This window comes from Balaenoptera physalus (assembly GCF_965194825.1).
Source record: "Balaenoptera physalus genome assembly, chromosome: 8".
Taxonomy (NCBI): Eukaryota; Metazoa; Chordata; class Mammalia; order Artiodactyla; family Balaenopteridae; genus Balaenoptera; species Balaenoptera physalus.
The window spans coordinates 50,533,090-50,552,509 of NC_138887.1; the positions used below are offsets into that span (position 1 = coordinate 50,533,090).

The following is a 19,420-nucleotide window of genomic DNA, read 5'->3' on the forward strand; positions in this document are numbered from 1 at the left end:
ATATACAAATAATTCAAAGCAGATTCTCAACTGCCTGTAGGTCAGTAGTATCATAGTCATATAGAAGGACCAGTACATTGATTTTTAATATTCTACTATTAACAGAGACTGGGATTCTCAGTGTATTCAAAGTTCATTGAGAGCTTGACAGCTGTGGGAAATGATGATCTCAGAATTCTTTTTCTGCCCTGTCCCAAACAGGATTAACACTAAAAAATTAGATGACAGTTGCAGTTTGTTCTAAAGTCATCTATAATCCATTCTACCTAGATACCAGGTACAGCTGAATAAATGTTTAGAATATAAAATATTATGTGTATAAGATAGAATATAAAGGAAATTTGCCATCACATATTTAGGTGATATAGGGCACATTTTTAATTTACACAAGAATAAAAATTTATTTTGTATAGGTTTGTTACTTTCCATATGCTTATTACAATGAAATATTTCATTTCATCAATAATTCAATTAATATTTGCTTACCAAAATGCAAACTTTAAAAAGGTGCTTTAACAATAAGTGGATTTAGCACACTGTCACAAAAAAATTAATTCATTTAAAAATAATATTTTGTATTAATTTTCAAATGTTGCATATATTTTCTAGAATGTAACCTCTAGGTGGCAGTAAACTGAATTAGCCAAAAAGTACTTTTGATATTTTCGTTTTAAATTATCTCATTTTTAAATCTGGTCTGTGTGTGGCCTCTGGGACTAATCTAGATTTCTTATGAAACCAGCATTTTCTTGAAGAATTCTGTCATTTGACAGTTTTGTTGCTGGCGTTCTTCCAGAAATAAACTAGAGAAATTTAAATTACTACAGATTTACAATGCCATCTATGATAATGCATTAAGAATTTTACAATGAATGAAAAGTATATATATTTTTTTTTTTTTTGAAAAGTATATTTTTATAGCTAACTATCCTCTGAGCAAGATGGAGGGAGTAACCACTTATGAGAATGAATCAGATCCTTCTAGAAGAATACCCAGATTATAGAAAATCTGTCAGACATTATCAGTAATTTCCTTTTCTGGTATATGTCTTTACAAGATCAAGGCATACTTGAAAATAACAATTAACTTTTGGTTTTAATTTTTAAATATTTCCTGTACAAAATAATTTAAACTGTAAATATCAGAATCATGTACTGTAAATCTGTGGCTATGTCCTAATTTCACAGACTTTGAAAGTTTGAATATTAAATTCAGATTCAAAGTTGGTAATTATAAAGATGTGATTTAAAGATACTTTAACATATATGCTAGCTTAATATATAACTATATAAATAACTGCATGTACATACTTATACTCACCAGCACACAGATTTCCATGGTGATATGGACAAGAAAAGTCATCTTTTTCACAGTATTTTCCATACACTTTTCCAAGCTTAATTTTGTGACATAAACATTTCCCACAAATACAAACTCCTCTACCGCTGCAAGCAGGTTGATCCTTGTGTGACTTGCAACTTTCAGAAGGAAATTGATCTTCATCAAAATGACATTTATTCTCATCACACTGGAAGCACTTGGCATCTAGAAAAGTTTCTTCTACACACTTTCTTTTAGGTCCTCTGCTGTCATCACACTGACAGCTGCAGTTTCTATGTATATGAATTTTAGTGGTTTCATTGAAACCAATAGGTTTGATTATTGCATAGCTCTTTCCTTCCATGACATCACATTTTTCCATTGTAACTGTTACATTGAAAAGAACCTAAATTTGTGGGTGGGGAGGAAGAAAATATATTTATATGTCTTGATAATTTTTATTACCAATATTATATCTGTTAATAATATTTAAGTCAATAATATACCATCTTATAGAAATTAATATTTATAAATTACACATGCACTCTCATATGTAGACATAACATTCCTTTTTAATTTCATTTATTTCCTAATTAATGAACTGGAGAGTTAAATGATGCAATGACTGAGACTTGCCTGTATTGCAGCATTAAATGGACATGGGTTCAAGCCTATTTGAAATGTGTACTCTACTTCTGATCATGAATTTATATCCTCAACTGACTTCTTAGTAAACTTGAGAGAGAATAGACCATTTTCTGGATTCGGTCCTTAACATGTGGAGTTACTGAATATATTTGGCACTAAAGATAGATCAGATAAACTAAAGTCAAGAGCTTCTGCTCTACTGGTTTAAAACGCTGAGATGAACAATTGTTCAAATGAACAATTTTTATTTTGTTTCTGTTTTCCAGGGGCCCAAGTAAGTTTTAGAGTTAAATTTTAGTTTATACATGGTGTTAAGAAGAAAACATGGGGCTTTCCCTGATGTTACTCAAGGGAAAAAGATTTAGGATTCTCACTTTTAGATCTTAAGATCTCAATACAAGGTCATACATTTGTCTCAGTGGAAGATGTTAGTCCACAACTAAGGATCTGGCCTGGCAGGAATTGGTTTCCCCCATGCAAACTACAGAATGTCTTTCTCCTGCCAAATTTTTCCTTTTTCTCTATTTTGCCTTCCTGTACAACACGATTGGCTTAGTGTGTCTATTTATATTTGTTAACTCACCTTATGATCTTCAGGTACTTTGGCAAATAAAGTTACATGTTTTTTTTCCATGTTAGACTGAGATATGTTACAATTTAAAAATACTTTGTGCTAGGCTTTTTGGTTGGGATGGAGTTAGATTAGATAGATAGATGATAGATATGGATGAATATATATGGATGGATATATATATGAATATATAGAGATTCGCACACTCTCTCTATATGTATGTGTATATAGATATAGATAGATAGATATCCATCCCAACCAAAAAGCCTAGCACAAATATACACAATGACATGAAAGGTCTAAATTTAGGTTTATACGTTATATATATATCCATTCGGAATTAGAATTAGTCTCATAATATTAAAATCAATACTGTTGGTGTCAGACTTGAAATGTTTTTTCTCTTTAAAAATATAAGGATTAACAGACTGTAGGATAATGTGATCAGCTGCCAATATTAATAGAGCAAAACTTGGGGTTTATATAATTAAGTGGTCAAATGACTCTTCCTTAGTCAAACTGTTTATACTACTTGGTTGAAAGTGAGGGAAAAAAGGGATGTAGACAAAGAAAAAGAAAAAAAAAATGTAAGGAGTAAGGAAAACCATTCTGCCAAAATCGATTTTGAAAGAAGGAGCTACTTCTAAAAAGGTAACCCTTTCTCAGAAACTAACTTAGCACTATCTTTTGCTAGCACAAAATTTCTCTATATTCAGTGGAAATTATATATGTATTTTGTAAACTGGCATAAAATGTCTTTTGAACAAAATTCAAGGAGTGATTATGGAGGAGCCTACAGAATTTGAATTTGAAATAATTAATTTCAAATATACAGCTTGTTGGAACAACTATACTACCTGCAGATTCTAAACTTCCCAAGAGGGAAAATTATATTCTAATTAAAGAGAAGGAAGATTCTCCTTTATTCAACGTTAGAATACTAGGATTTTTAATCTCTTTCAATAACTTTTTCTTTTTCTCTATAGCATGATATTAAAATAATAACATCATAGAACCTTAGAGATGGATGGAGGCGGGATTAGAAATCTTCTAGTTCTAGCTATTTATTTAAAAATGAGGCAACTGATGCCTCAAGAGGTAAATGACTCACTGAAAATCACTTCATTCTGCAAGAATTTCTTTTAAAAGCATATTTCTGTGTATTTACTTTCTATTGTGCCAGTCCTGGGAGAATCCCTATCTCCCCCGGTCCTATTTCCTGATGCTGCTATAATCCGGATCTCTCTTTTCCATATTTCATTCCTTTTTAGTTAAATGATGACACTTTTTTGTTGTTGTTGTTCTTAACAAATTTCCCTACCTCGTAGGTCATCGTATTGAGATAATACAAGTGTACTGGGACAATCACAAAGTGAAAGATTTTGTAACTCTTAATCTTTATCAACAGCATTCTTCTCTTTCGTTTTTACTTTCAACTTTCACATTTACTCTGAGAATTTTCAGATTTGAAACAAAAAGGTATTATCATCATCCTAAGTATAGGCACTTCTTGTTTGAGGAGATATGATTTCCTAACAATCACTGGCTGTGTCATCTAAGTTTAAAGTTATTATTATTAAATAATTATTTAATATGATATATATTTATTTATTTTAACTAGAGAGTTTGAGAAAACAGTCAGTGGAGTTACAACAAGTAGGAACTTAGGGAGTAGATAATAAAAGTTACTTTGAAGTGTAAATGAGATGCTTGAGGTCAGCAGTAAACAAAGTTTTTCTGAATGGTTTGATTTTTCTGTAAGAAAGCATGCCAAACAACTTAGTTTACTTTAAATGGGAAAAACGCACACCCACATACTTCGTCATTGCTTGTCACATTTCCGCATCCATCTGTGCCTGGCTTTCTGCTCCCATCTGGACAGATGGCAGTAATGTTAAAATAGATGCCTTTTATCTGGTTTTCCACCTGAACTTTCACTTCTGAAATGAGTTTCTGCAGAGATGACATTTTTTAGTTGTATACTATAGCAGTTTCCAATGTAAGCAACAAAACAGAGTCAAGTTTATCATGTCATGCTAGATTTAACTTTTAACTAAATCAAAGAGTTTGTCTCTGTAAAAGGTCGATTAAAAACAGTGTTTCCACATAATGACCCAATTACATTTGAAATACATAAAAAATACTGAAGGATTATCTGCATTTAAATGGCTCTATTTTTTCACATATTTCCATGACTGCATTTTGATCACTTCAGAGATATTTCTCACTCAGCCTGTTAGGAAAATAATCATTTTAATCCAATAATATTTATATTTTTTGATAAAATTTAAATAAAGCATTGAGAATACATATATCATCACAGAGGCTAAATCTTGACAGCTTAAAATCTGGAACATGCTTCTGACATTTACAGCTGTTAAAGAAGCATTTCAGTTTCAAACACTTTAGACTATCATGAAAGCTAAACTGCCTTATTGATACAGAATTGAAAGGTAAATTTTTGGGAGGGCATTTCTATACTGTAAGTATAAGAAATACCTGCCAGTTATGGCTCTATAAATTCTCCAAGAATGGCCTAGGATTTTTGCCAAATCCCTGGGGCTTGCTTATGTCAATCAAATTTGTTCCAATTCTTAATACTGAAATAGGGCCCCTTACTGGGCAGAAAATCATTTGCTCATTTATTCACTCATTTATATAATCATTCAAAAAACATGTATGTATTGCCTATTATGTATCAAGCACATCCTAATTTCATCCAATCTCTGAGTTCCAAAAGTTCTAGCTACATTAAATATATTCTGTAGATCTGTGTGAATTTCATCTCATAAAACTAAGAGTCTACCACATGTAAAAATCCTTAACTTATTTTTGTAAACAAAAGGAAAGGGAAAAGACGAAGTATGTACCTAAGGAAAGAGAGTGAGTAGCAGGGTGTGAAGGAAAAAGAAATCCCCATGGTTTCTAATTCTTTACTTGAGTAATTTTTCTTGTTCAACTGTATAATCAATAAAGAGATGTGTGCTTACTGATTAATAGTTGATCATGGAATTATGGTAGTAAATCTTTAGAGTAAGATACTTCCTCAAATTAGCAAATTTTATTTGAATAAAGGTAAGACTATATTAGTCACATTTTTTATCTACCAGAGAATTCATACATTGTAATCACTTAATTAAACAATTTCAGCAAAACATAGAAGCTTCTAATGGTATATAAATGGTATCGATATGGTGATGGTTTGACAAATCAGAAGGAAGTTCCTAATACCATGACTGTTCTTTTTGCCCTTTTGAAATTCTGCTTCCCTTAAAACCTTAAGCTAGTTTCACCAATGTTTTTCAAACAGGGTATGAAGACAAATATCTAAAATTTTGCCCAGTTTTGAGATTAAGAAATTAAGTTTCAGACACAGTCTTAAGCTTGTCTTTTAATATCTAACAGGTACAGAGGCAGAATTTATGTTTTCTAATGTATAATTCTTTTTTATTCAACATAATTTATTTTTTTATGTCTTAATTTCAGCTAAATTACTATTAAGTTATTATAGTCATGATTTTTATATAGTTTTAATTCTAATGGCAATGCAGATGTAAAGGATAAAAAACAAAATGCAATCACATTCACCATGTACTAAATTTGTATATAATTTTATAAAAGTCTTAAAAAGGAAATGCAAAGTATTAAAAGTTAGAATAAAATATTTTTATTATTTTTTTCTTCAATGAACTGTGAAGAGTTTCTGTTGAACTGTGAAGACAAAATGAAATTTCAGAAGAATTTTGAAAGTATAGACATACATAAAATAATAACAGAATCCCAACTTAAGGAGATTGTTTAGCCAGAGTTTTTGTTGGTTTTGTTAGTATTTTCAAATTGTTTAAGGTTAATCAGAACTGCAATTAGATAATGCCTCACACACCTATCCTAGCAAATAAATAACATGAAAAAAACCCTGCTGTTTCCCTTTCCATGGGTGCAGTTTGAGATACAGGAAAGTTTGTCAACTTACATTTTTTCTTTGGGGTAATAAATGGGTTCATACTATGAAAACTAGGGTGACTTCTAACACTGTAAGCTCCTTTCTTATTTTGATTATACTTGGGAACAAACTTCGGATGGGAATGAATTGTACACAGGTTTGGTTTTCCTTGATAAGAAGCTCCACCAGTCCTAATGTTTTTTGTTTTTGTTTTTGTTTTTGTTTCGTAACAGTGAAGAAGAAATATAATTAAAGATGCTTTTCTTATTTCATCCAACATAGTCTTCAGACATAGAAAAATTCCTTGGCAAAAAACACAAAAACAAAAAAATGTCGCAAGGTTTATTTTCCTTTTAAAAAAGGAAAGTTTAAACAAGTCCTTCATTTTCTATCCCGTGTCTACTTCCTGCCTTTCTCTTTTGTACCTGAAGTTGAAGGCAGATGTTCCATGAAGAAAATGAGTAGAGAAGCCTGAGATTTCTCACAATGCTTGGGCTACTGTTAACACTGTTCAACTCTACTGTGTCAGGAAGGGAAAAAGAGAATTTTGGGAAGTGAGAGTTTATCAATGGTGCATAAATTCAAGGTAGAATAAAGCATATCTTTAGACACTATGTAAAAAAGAAAAAACAACAACAGAAAAACAGATTGTGTAACACAGGAGGAAGCACCTGGAAGCTAGAATTAAGGAAGACCTAGGTTCTGGTGCTGCTGCTTCTGCTTGTTAGCTGTTTGGCCTTTGATTGATTTGCTTAGCTTCTTTGAAGTTCTACAAATACACAGTGGGAGTACTAATACCTGCCTTATAGGTCGGTTGTGTGGATTAAATGAGGTCATGTATGGAAAATAACTGGTTCTTAGTGGTATTAAAATGACAGCTACTATTATTACAACTTCTTAAAAGAGATTATTCTATCCAGAAATGACCTAGATTGAGAGAGCAGATGTTTCTTAAATCTTTGCATTTGGCACCCACTCTACACAAACTGGGGACAGCATACAACTGTCATCTCAATAAAGTAGTGTATCTCTTAGGGTGATTCTTTTAATCAAACTAGTTTGGTAAAACTGCTAAAGTAAATGATCGAACAACCAAGTGATTGATCTAGGAGACCCCAACAAAGTTCTCTTAGTAATCTCTATGTCTCATATAGTTCATTTTCCCTGGAAAGTTGCTGTTTAAATAACACTGTGGATTGATTACTTATCTTTATGGCACTGGAAATTGTGAAATTTCTTGGTAATAAAGTATATTCTATAGCTGTGATTTGGTGACTCACTGAACATTTGATGAGGAAGGAAATTTAGATAGTCTCTAGCTCAACCTGAGTTTAGTAAACTGTGTCAATGAGACATAGTGAAGCACAGAAAGCTGAAATGACTTTCCCAAGGTTCTATAACTAGTTAGTGGTAGAGCCAGGGCTAACCTCAGTTTCCTAATTCCTAATCTGTTTTTTCCACCACTCCTCTCAAGATGATAGGGCATTAGTTTGTACCTTGCCATGGAAATCGGGGTTAAAAGTTTATTTGAAAAAATGTGTACAGTATATACATACCTGATAGGCTTCTACAACCAGATTATTGAGGTTTGCAGCCTTTGATTCTATTTCACCAGCAATGGTGCCAGGCAAGAGGGGTAGAAGATCCTAGAAAACATACCAATAACCTGCACTTAATGACAATAGTATACAATGGTTTAGCAATCAACAAATATTAAAAAATCTTGTAGTTATCAGTGGAAGGTGATTCATTACATGAATCAAAAAATATGAGACACAAGAAAAATATAAGCAACTAAGCAGAGCAGCCAAAACATATGTACCTGAAATAGTATGTATTTGTATGTGCATGAGTGTGTGTGCGTGCACAAGTTACATGCTGACCTAAAACTCAAAGCACAGACAGGCATTTCCCAAACTATCTCCCATAGAACATGGTCCCAAGAGATTTTAAAATGAAAAGGGTTCTGAGGGCAAATAAGTTTGATAAGTTCTGCATATGGTTTATTCCACATAGAGACTCAAAATGTACACCACTGCAATTCAGAAATAATTTAGCATTATTAAATGCAGCATTCCCTAACATTTCCTTAACTACAAAACTCTTTTCTCATGTAACATATACAAATATTTTGCAGAACTACTTTTCCATGGAATGGTCTTTAGGACATATTTGCCCAGACAGGAGAAAAAAATCAAAGTCACAAATGGAAGCTTCATGGAGCAGGTGTTCTTGATGGATGGTACATAATAATTATGGAATCGACTCTAGTATTCCTAGTGAGAAATGAGAATTAGCAAAGGCTTAAAGGTTTACCCAAGTTGTAGATGAAGTAAGAATAGAGAAGAAACTAGTCTGACTAGAGTGAATGGTGCATATTTATATGGAATCAGATTATGAAAAGTCTTGAAATACATTTATACACTCATTTTACCATTCACAAGTATCATTAAGTTCCTGCTGTATGCCAGCTACTACTTGGTTACTAACAATTTGGTATCTCAGGTAATAGGGAAAATGTATCAGTTAAATATTTTTAAAATTCATTTATACAACCTTTATTAACTAACCACCATATACCACTTTGGAAATGCTAAGTTGCTAGGCCACATAGTTTCCATCCTTAAGGATCTCACAGGAATATAAATGACAGTTTAAAAAAACAACATACACCTGAAGCAATAGACATATGTACAGACCCTAATGAGAGGGATACGGAGCAAGCATTTGAGAGCTGGGGAAAGTTGTCAGGGACTGTTTCCTGGAGGAGGTGATTCATGAGCTGGGTCTTAAAGGATGAGTAAGTTAGTCAAGTAATGATGGAGAAGGGCTTCCAGGCATGGGAGATAGGTAGCAAGAACAAAGTCACAAAGGAAAGAAAGAGCCTGGTGAGTGTGTGTACACAGGAGGATTAGAAGCACGACTGGAGGGACAAGTTTAACGCAGACAATATTAAAGACTTGATCCTCTAGATCCGAGGGAACCACTGGAACATTTTACTCTAGGGAGTACTGTGGTCACACTTGTGATTCAAATAGCTCATCCTGCAGCCTGGTGGAAGGTGGATTTGGGAGATGGGTTAGGAAGCTGTTACAATCTAGACAAAGATGATTAATAAAAATATCTCTGAGCAGCCAAATTAGGTGACTGCAACGGCATACACAGGACTCTTAGCAGAGCTGACTCTTAGCTGACTCTTAGAACCTGCTGACTCTTACTTTGCACACAATTCAATTAATAATAAACCTGGTTTTATGGTTTAACAGTCAGTGGAAATTTTCTTAAAGGAGTAGGGAGAAACTACTAGAGCTAATATCACCATCAAGAAGTAATAAATAGCAGAGAAAAAAGAGGTAAAAGCAATAAAGAGCTGCACAGTAAGTTGAAATTCAATTTGAAATTTAAGCTTAGAGGTTAAGAACACAGGATTTAGGCTGTTAGGAAAGTTTGGGGAAGTATATAACCTCCCTAAATGCATTTCCTTCATCTTTAAAATGGGCATACTAGTAATATTGCCCTCATTGTTATGAGTTTTAAGAGTATTAAATGAGTTAATGTTAATAAACTCAGTGCCTGACAATAGTAAGTGCTCAATAAGTGGAAGCAGTTACTACTGTTAATAAAGTGATTCGGGCATTTAATTTGGGTCAGAGCCCTACTTCTGTGGATATTAATGGTTGTTTGCTTAAAAAGGGGGTTCCATGGTATATAAGTTTGGGAAAACAGGGATTTATATTTTCACTATAGATTTCTAAGAGAAGAAATAGTATAATTTAAGTAGCACTTTCAGATGATAAACGTGGTAGTCAGGTATTAGGGAAATTGTTGAAGGGAACACCAGCTTTGTGGCAAATGAAAATGGGTTCAAGTATTTGTTGAAGCCAAAAGAAAATGTAGTTTCTCTGAAGTATTAAAAAGTAAGTAAAGGACATTGGGAGTAGAAGGAAGAAGCAAAGACAAGAAAGGAGATGAAGAAGACCCAGTGAACAGATATGTGTAATGACAATTAGGGTATCACAATACTGTAGAAATGAAAAAAAGAGTTTTCTGGAAAAAATAACCTAAAAGACTGTGAAAAGAAAGCTATAGCAGGATCACAGAAGTTATAGGTTTGGGGGTGACAGGGGGAATCCCATGGGGTGCTGCCAGAGTGACATCGGTGCCACATGTCTTTTGGGCTTGTAGGACTTACGTGGCCCAAAAGATTCTGGACAAAATCAACATTATTCTTATGTAGGAAGGCTTTGACTGGGTCAGCCACTTCCATGGCTCCTCTTGTTCCTTTACTAGATGACCTAGACCAAATCTAGGTACGTTGGTGCTATTGTAAAATATGCAGATATTCCCCAACCTAATCTATTATAAAGGTATGCCCATGGGCTAGAAAACGCAGAACTCTGGACCTGAGTGGTATACTTGGAGTGTGAACTACTTTTCACCTGATAAAAGTCTCCTCCATTATTGTCACAGTCAGTACAACACCAAGTATCAGTGCCTACACTTGGTTCTAGGTGTTACAAACATAGAGTTTATATTTATTTATACTTAAATGCTAACTTAAGACCCTGTGTAGTATACATTACTTTTTTTTTTATTTCAACATCTTTATTGGAGTATAATTGCTCTACAATGGTGTGTTACCTTCTGCTGTATAACAAAGTGAACCAGCCATATGTATACATATATCCCCATATCCTCTCCCTCTTGCGTCCCCTTCCCAGCCTCCCTATCCCACCCCTCTAGGTGGTCACAAAGCACCGAGCTGATCTCCCTGTGCTATACAGCTGCTTCCCACCAGCCATCCATTCTACATTTGGTAGTGTATATATGTCCATGCCACTCTCTCACCTCATCCCAGCCCACCCCTCCCTCTCCCTGTGTCCTCAAGTCCACTTTCCACGTCTGTGTCTTTATTCCTGTCCTGCCCCTAGGTTCTTCAGAACCATTTTTTTTTTCTTTAGATTCCATACATATGTGTTAGCATACGGTATTTGTTTCTCTCTTTCTGACTTACTTCACTTTGTATGAAAGACTCTAGGTCCATCCACCTCACTACAAGTAACTAAATTTCATTTCTTTTTATGGCTGAGTAATATTCCATTGAATATATGTGCCACATCTTCTTTATCCATTCAACTGTCAATGGACACTTAGGTTGCTTCCATGTCCTGGCTACTGTAAATAGAGCTACAATGAACATTGTGGTACATGACTCTTTTTAAATTATGGTTTTCTCAGGGTATATGCCGAGTAGTGGAATTGCTGGGTCGTATGGTAGTTCTATTTTTAGCTTTTTAAGGAACCTCCATACTGTTCTCCATAGTAACTGTATCAATTTACATTCCCACCAACAGTGCAAGAGGGTTCCCTTTTCTCCAAACCCTCTCCAGCATTTATTGTTTGTAGACTTTTTGATAATGGCCATTCGGACCAGTATGAGGTGATACCTCATTGTAGTTTTGACTTGCATTTCTCTAATGATTAGTAATGTTGAGCATCCTTTCATGTGTTTGTTGGCAATCTGTATATCTTCTTTGGAGAAATGTCTATTTAGACTTTCGGCCCATTTTTGGATTGGCTTGTTTTGTTCTTTTGATATTGAGCTGCATGAGCTGCTTGTATATTTTGGAGATTAATCCTTTGTCAGTTGCTTCATTTGCAAATATTTTTGCCCATTCTGAGGGTTGTCTTTTCCTCTTCTTTCTGGTTTCCTTTGCTATGCAAAAGCTTTTAAGTTTCATTAGGTCCCATTTGTTTATTTTTGTTTTTATTTCTATTTCTCCAGGAGGTGGGTCAAAAAGGATCTTTCTGTGATTTATGTCATAGAGTGTTCTGCCTATGTTTTCCTCTCAGAGTTTGATAGTGTCTGGCCTTACATTTATGTCTGTAATCCATTTTGAGTTTATTTTTGTGTATGGTGTTAGGGAGTGTTCTAATTTCATTCTTTTACGTGTAGCTGTCTAGTTTCCCAGCACCACTTATCGAAGAGGCTGTCTTTTCTCCATTGTATATTCTTGCCTCCTTTATCAAAAATAAGGTGACCATATATGCATGGGTTTATCTTTGGGCTTTCTATCCTGTTCCATTGACCTATATTTCTGTTTTTGTGCCAGTACCATACTGTCTTGATTACTGTAGCTTTGTAGTACAGTTTGAAGTCAGGGAGCCTGATTCCTCCAGCTCCATTTTTCTTTCTCAAGATTGCTCTGGCTATTCGAGGTCTTTTGTGTTTCCATACAAATTGTGAAATTTTTGGTTCTAGTTCTGTGAAAAATGCCATTGGTAGTTTAATAAGGATTGCATTGAATCTGTAGATTGCTTTCGGTAGTAGAGTCGTTTTCACAATGTTCATTCTTCGAATCCAAGAACATGGTATATCTCTCCATCTGTTTGTATCATCTTTAATTTATTTCATCAGTGTCTTATAGTTTTCTGCATACAGGTCTTTTATTTCCTTAGGTAGGTGTATTCCTAGGTATTTTATTCTTTTTGTTGTAATGGAAAAAGGGAGTGTTTCCTTAATTTCTCATTCAGATTTTTCATCATTAGTGTATAGGAATGCAAGAAATTTCTGTGCATTATTTTTTTGTCCTGCTACTTTACCAAATTTATTGATTAGCTCTAGTAGTTTTCTGGTAGCACCTTTATGATTCTCTATGTGTAGTATCATGTCATCTGCAAACAGTGAGAGCTTTACTTCTTCCTTTTGGATTTGGATTCCTTTTATTTCTTTTTCTTCTCTGATTGCTGTGGCTAAAACTTCCAAAACTATGTGGAATAATAGTAGTGAGAGTGGACAACCGTGTCTTGTTCCTGATCTTAGAGGAGATGGTTTCAGTTTTTCACTATTGAGAACGATGTTGGCTGTGGGTTTGTCATATATGGCCTTTATTATGTTGAGGTAAGTACCCTCTATGCCTACTTTCTGGAGGGTTTTTATCATAAGTGGGTGTTGAATTTTGTCGAAAGCTTTTTCTGCATCTATTGAGATGATCATACTGTTTTTCTCCTTCAATTTGTTAATATGGTTTATCACATTGATTGATTTTTATATACTGAAGAATCCTTGCATTCCTGGGATAAACCCCACTTGATCATGGTGTATGATCCTTTTAATGTGCTGTTGGATTCTGTTTGCTAGTATTTTGTTGAGGATTTTTGCATCTATTTTCATTAGTGATATTGGCCTGTAGTTTTCTTTCTTTGTGACATCTTTGTCTGGTTTTGGTATCAGGGTGATGGTGACCTTGTAGAATGAGTTTGGGAGTGTTCCTCCCTCTGCTATGTTTTGGAAGAGTTTGAGAAGGATAACTGTTAGCTGTTCTCTAAATGTTTGATGGAATTTGCCTGTGAAGCCATCTGGTCCTGGGCTTTTGTTTGTTGGAAGATTTTTAATCACAGTTTCGATTTCAGTGCTTGTGATTGGTCTGTTTATATTTTCTATTTCTTCCTGGTTCAGTCTCCGAAGATTGTGCTTTTCTAAGAATTTGTCCATTTCTTCCAGGTTGTCCATTTTATTGGCATAGAGTTGCTTGTAGTAATCTCTCATGATCCTTTGTATTTCTGCAGTGTCAGTTGTTACTTCTCCTTTTTCCTTTCTAATTCTATTGATTTGAGTCTTCTCCCTTTTTTTCTTGATGAGTCTGGCTAATGGTTTATCAATTTTGTTTATCTTCTCAAAGAACCAGCTTTTATTTTTATTGATCTTTGCTATCATTTCCTTCATATCTTTTTCATTTATTTCTGATCTGATCTTTATGATTTCTTTCCTTCTGCTTACTTTGGGTTTTTTGTTGTTGTTCTTCTTCTTCTTCTTTCTCTATTTGCTTTAGGTGTAAGGTTAGGTTGTTTATTTGAAATGTTTCTTGTTTCTTGAGGTAGGATTGTATTGCTATAAACTTCCCTCTTAGAACTGCTTTTGCTGCATCCCAAAGGTTTTGGGTCGTCGTGTTTTCATTGTCATTTGTTTCTAGGTATTTTTTGGTTTCCTCGTTGATTCCTTCAGTGATCTCTTGGTTATTTAGTAGTGTATTGTTTAGCCTCCATGTGTTTGTATTTTTTACAGATTTTTTCCTGTAATTTATATCTAGTCTCGTAGTGTTGTGGTTTCAAAAGATACTTGATAGAATTTCAATTTTCTTAAATTTTCCAAGGCTTGATTTGTGACCCAAGTATGATCTATCCTGGAGAATGTTCCATAAGCAGTTGAGAAGAAAGTGTATCCTGTTGTTTTTGGATGGAATGTCCTATAAATATCAATTATGTCTATCTTGTTTAATGTATCATTTAAAGCTTGTGTTTCCTTATTTATTTTCATTTTGGATGATCTGTCCATTGGTGAAACTGGGGTGTTAAAGTCCACTACTATGATTGTGTTACTGTCGATTTCCCCTTTTATGGCTGTTAGCATTTGCCTTATGTTTTGAGGTGCTCCTATGTTGGGTGCATAAATATTTTCAATTGTTATATCTTCTTCTTGGATTGATCTCTTGGTCATTATGTACTGTCCTTCTTTGTCTCTTGTAATAGTCTTTATTTTCAAGTCTATTTTGTCTGATATGGGAATTGCTACTGCATCTTTCTTTTGATTTCCATTTGCATGGAATATCTTTTTCTATCCCCTCACTTTCAGTCTGTATGTGTCCGTAGGTCTGAAGTGGGTCTCTTGTAGACAGTATGTATACGAGTCTTGTTTTTGTATCCATTCAACCAGTCTGTGTCTTTTGGTTGGAGCATTTAACCCATTTACATTTAAGGTAATTATCGATATGTATGTTCCTATCACTATTTTCTTAGTTGTTTTGGGTTTGTTATTGTAGGTCTTTTCCTTCTCTAGTGTTTCCTGCCTAGAGAAGTTCCTTTAGCATTTGTTGTCAAGCTGGTTTGGTGGTTTCTCTTAGCTTTTGCTTGTCTGTAAAGGTTTTAATTTCTCCATCACATCTGAATGAGATCCTTGGTGGTTAGAGTAATCTTGGTTGTAGGTTTTCCCCTTTCATCACTTTAAATATGTCCTGCCACTTCCTTTTGGCTTGCAGAGTTTCTGCTGAAAGATCAGCTGTTAACCTTATGGGGATTCCCTCGTATGTTATTTGTTGTTTTTCCCTTGCTGCTCTTAATAATTTTTCCTTGTATTTAGTTTTTGATAGTTTGATTAATATGTGTCTTGGCGCGTTTTTCCTTGGATTTATCCTGTATGGGGCTCTCTGTGCTTCCTGGACTTGATTGGCTATTTCCTTTCCCATTTTAGAGAAGTTTTCAACTATAATCTCTTCAAATATTTTCTCAGTCCCTTTCTTTTTCTCTTCTTCTTCTGGGGCCCCTATAATTTGAATGTTGGTGCATTTAATATTGTCCCAGAGGTCTCTGAGACTGTCCTGAATTGTTTTCATTCTTTTTTCTTTATTCTGCTCTGTGGTAGTTATTTCCAGTATTTTACCTTCCAGGTCAGTTATCTGTTCTTCTGCCTCAGTTTTTCTGCTATTGTTTCCTTCTGGAGAATTTTAAATTTCATTTATTGTGTTGTTCGTCCTTGTTTGTTTGTTCTTTAGTTCTTCTAGGTCCTTGCTAAACGTTTCTTGTATTTTCTCCATTCTATTTCCAAGATCTTGGATCATCTTTACTATCATTACTCTGAATTCTTTTTCAGGTAGACTGCGTATTTCCTCTCCATTTGTTTGGTCTGGTTGGTTTTTACCTTGCTCCTTCATATGCTGTGTATTTCTCTGTCTTATTTTGCTTAACTTACTGTGTTTTGGGTCTCCTTTTCGCAGGCTGCAGGTTCGTAGTTCCTGTTGTTTTTGGCGTCTGCCCACAGTGGGTAAAGTTGGTTCAGTGGGTTGTGTAGGCTTCCTGCTGGAGGGGACTAGCGCCTGTGTTCTGGTGGATGAGGCTGGATCTTGTCTTTCTGGCAGGACCGCGTCCGGTGGTGTGTTTTGGGGTGTTTGTGAACTTATTATGATTTTAGGCAGCCTCTCTGCTGATGGCTAGGTTTGTGTTCCTGCCTTGCTAGTTGTTTGGCATGGGGTGTCCAGCACTGGAGCTTGCAGGTCATTGAGTGGAGCTGGGTCTTAGCTTTGAGATGGAGATCTCTTGGAGAGCTCTCGCTGATTGATATTACATGGGGCAGGGAGGTCTCTGGTAGACCAATGTCCTAAATTCAGTGCTCCCACCTCAGAGGCTCAGGCCTTACAGCTGGCCGGAGCCCCAAGACCCTGGCAGCCACACGGCTGGAGAAGATGGGCTATGAGTTGGGTGTCAGCCACTGCCCTGTTTTAGCTCTGTCTCAGCTGTCTCCAAAGGTCACCCAGATACATTGGGTTATTCCACCATTACTCAGAACTTGCACATGCCAGTCTGGGATTTATAGATGTCCTCCTGATACTTTTAATTGAAATACCTTGCATTCATGGTGGTGAGAGATACGCTAATAGTGTTGGTTCTCTTCAGTTCAGAGACTGGGACAGTCTGAGCCTTCACGTGACCAAGTCAGGAGCAGCTGGCCAATGGTCCCAGAGTGATAACATGTCAGATTCCAAGAAGGCTTTCTGCAGCACCTGAGCAGTAGTCCCAAGCAGCCGCTCCGCTCAGCTGCAGTACTCTGACCGGGGAACTCAGTGGGACCCTCACACGAGGATTTCTGCCAGCCCTGGAGCCTGACTTGCCCACCCAGGCGAGGAGCTGAGGAGAGCATCTCCTCCCCCATCTCACCAGAGGAACGGACACCTGGGCTATGTTAGTTAATACAGTATTAAATTTAGATTGTACAGAGTATAATAACTCCAGAATCCTTACCTGGGGTTCTAAGAAGTATTCTAATTTTAACTATAGATGCAAACATTTTAATTTTTATATTTTGGGAGTCAACATACCTTATACCAGTGAAACTGTTTTCCTTGAACTGCAAATATGACATTAATGTTGTTGTCTATTAACTTTTCTGAAAGTTGGCCTAGTGAGGGATGTTCCTGTAACAGAAAATGAAATAAAGAATGGAGTGAAATTTAGTAGTTCAGTTCCACACACTTCCAAACATCTGTTATGAGGAAAACTGTATGATTAACATAAAAATGTATTGTGTTGGGAAGGATTATCATTTTACCAGAGGCATTTAAATTCTTTTAAAAAATAAGGTCAACGTCAACATTATTAAGGATATTTTAAAGGCAAAGGCTCCATAAAAACCCCAGAAACGCAGAAAAATGAAGAGGGTTGCATTCAACGTACAAAGAGTGTTTCGCACTTCTTTAGGTTAACATTGGACTCCAAGTAATATAATTGAAAGATTATTTAATATTCAGAAACAGAGACATATTAGTGACAATCACATTCTGAGGTGAAATTCAGTAACAAGTGTTAAAATGCAAATATATGCATGTATATATATACATATTTACATACATATAAAAATTTGATATATAACATGGTGTAGAACAAAGTTTGTTTAAAAGAAGAAAACCCTGTATTCAAATCCCGGAATGTCAATTTATGATAAAAATTGTATTTCAGGTCTATCCTCTACAACATGTGAATGGTATCTGCCTTCCATGATTGCTGGCAAAAGTAGAAAGATAACAATAGTATGCGAATTATTTAGAGCAGTTTCTTGCATATACCCAAAACTAATAGCAATTATTATAATTTTTTTTCCAACAGCTTATACAAGGTGTAGGTTACAGATCTTTCAACTTATTATCATTATACTTAACTTTTTTGTCATTTATGTATACATATATTTATATTACAAATCTGTCTTACATTGATATATAAAACTTATGTAGCTCTAACTGTGACATTCTTTGCGGTAGTGAGAAAGAAAGCAGGGAATGAGTAGAAAGGGAATAAAATTTAGTAAATATGAGAAATCTGACAACTATGGAATTTGCTATATAAAGTTATGTAGTAAGACATAGTACTTGATATTTTTCTTTCTATAAATGCTCTTTTAGATATTAAAGCAATCTCAAATAACAACTCTAGATACCTTTAGAGAAATGATGTCAAACTTCACCTGCAGTGGTGCACACCTGTTGTTGGTGCCTAGTACTGTAAGCCAAGGATCATGTGACTGAGCCTAATTAGTATCATCTGATTCAAGTTCAAATTACTCTGTAGTTTTTGTTTCCCCTTTCACCCTCCAATGCTAACTGTGCTTTTGTTAAGGGAAAATTTTGTTTAAACCATCTTGGTTAATATTTCTGGATTTTGGTAACTATATGAACTTAGTGAAAGAGCTAATTTTACTAGTTTCACTTATAGCCTAAGTTCTTTGACCTGCTTATTAAACTTATATATATAAGTTTGATAAGATATAAGACACAGCCTTGTGCTTAAAACTGTCATCACTAACATGAGTAACTGGTGTGATTTGAATATCTATGTCCTGCTTTCCAGATTCATACATTGAAATCCTAACCTCCAAGGTGATGTAATATTAGGAGGTGGGCCTTTGGGATGTGATTAGGTCTTGAAGGTAGAGCCCTCTTGAATGGGATTAGTGCCCTTATAAAAGAGAGCCAGTGGAGAAAGTTCCCTTGTGCCTTCTGCCATGTGAGGTTATAACTAGGAGGTGTTGCCTTTGAACCAAAAAGTAGGCTCTCACCAGACCCCGAATCCTCTAGTGACTTGATCTTGGACTTACCAACCTCAAAAACTGTGAGGAATAAATTTCTGTTGTTTATAAGCCACCTAATTTATGATGTTTTGGTATAGGAGCCCAAATGGACTAAGATAATAATCATAACAAATATCCTTTTATTTCTATATAATCTATAATTGCTGTGTAGAAACAAAATTTTCTTGAATTACAGTTAAATGTGATATGACTCCAATTTACGAACGGGTATAAAAAGTATTACCACATGGATTTGCATAAGAAAAATGCTACCCACAGCAATTCTTAAGAATATAATTTTAAAGTAATAGAAGTACAATCCCCAAA

At 35.0% G+C, this 19,420-nt stretch overlaps 2 protein-coding genes and 1 long non-coding RNA gene across 7 annotated transcripts in view; 2 read left to right on the forward strand and 1 right to left on the reverse strand.

Moving 5' to 3' along the window:
- Positions 1–19,420, forward strand: part of LOC309665923 — a 265,959-nt gene that overhangs the window by 183,648 nt on the left and 62,891 nt on the right. The window lies entirely within an intron of this gene.
- MACC1 (MET transcriptional regulator MACC1) overlaps positions 1–19,420 on the forward strand; it is a 332,598-nt gene that overhangs the window by 40,221 nt on the left and 272,957 nt on the right.
- ITGB8 (integrin subunit beta 8) overlaps positions 1–19,420 on the reverse strand; it is a 123,450-nt gene that overhangs the window by 11,003 nt on the left and 93,027 nt on the right. For all 4 annotated transcript variants that reach the window (XM_082472695.1, XM_082472697.1, XM_082472698.1 and 1 more), the window contains 4 exons: positions 17,352–17,447; positions 8,040–8,129; positions 4,359–4,493; positions 1,322–1,727 (listed from right to left, as the gene is read on the reverse strand). In XM_082472695.1, coding sequence (XP_082328821.1) covers positions 1,322–1,727; positions 4,359–4,493; positions 8,040–8,129; positions 17,352–17,447 — 727 coding nt within the window. The remainder of the gene's footprint in view (positions 1–1,321; positions 1,728–4,358; positions 4,494–8,039; positions 8,130–17,351; positions 17,448–19,420) is intronic.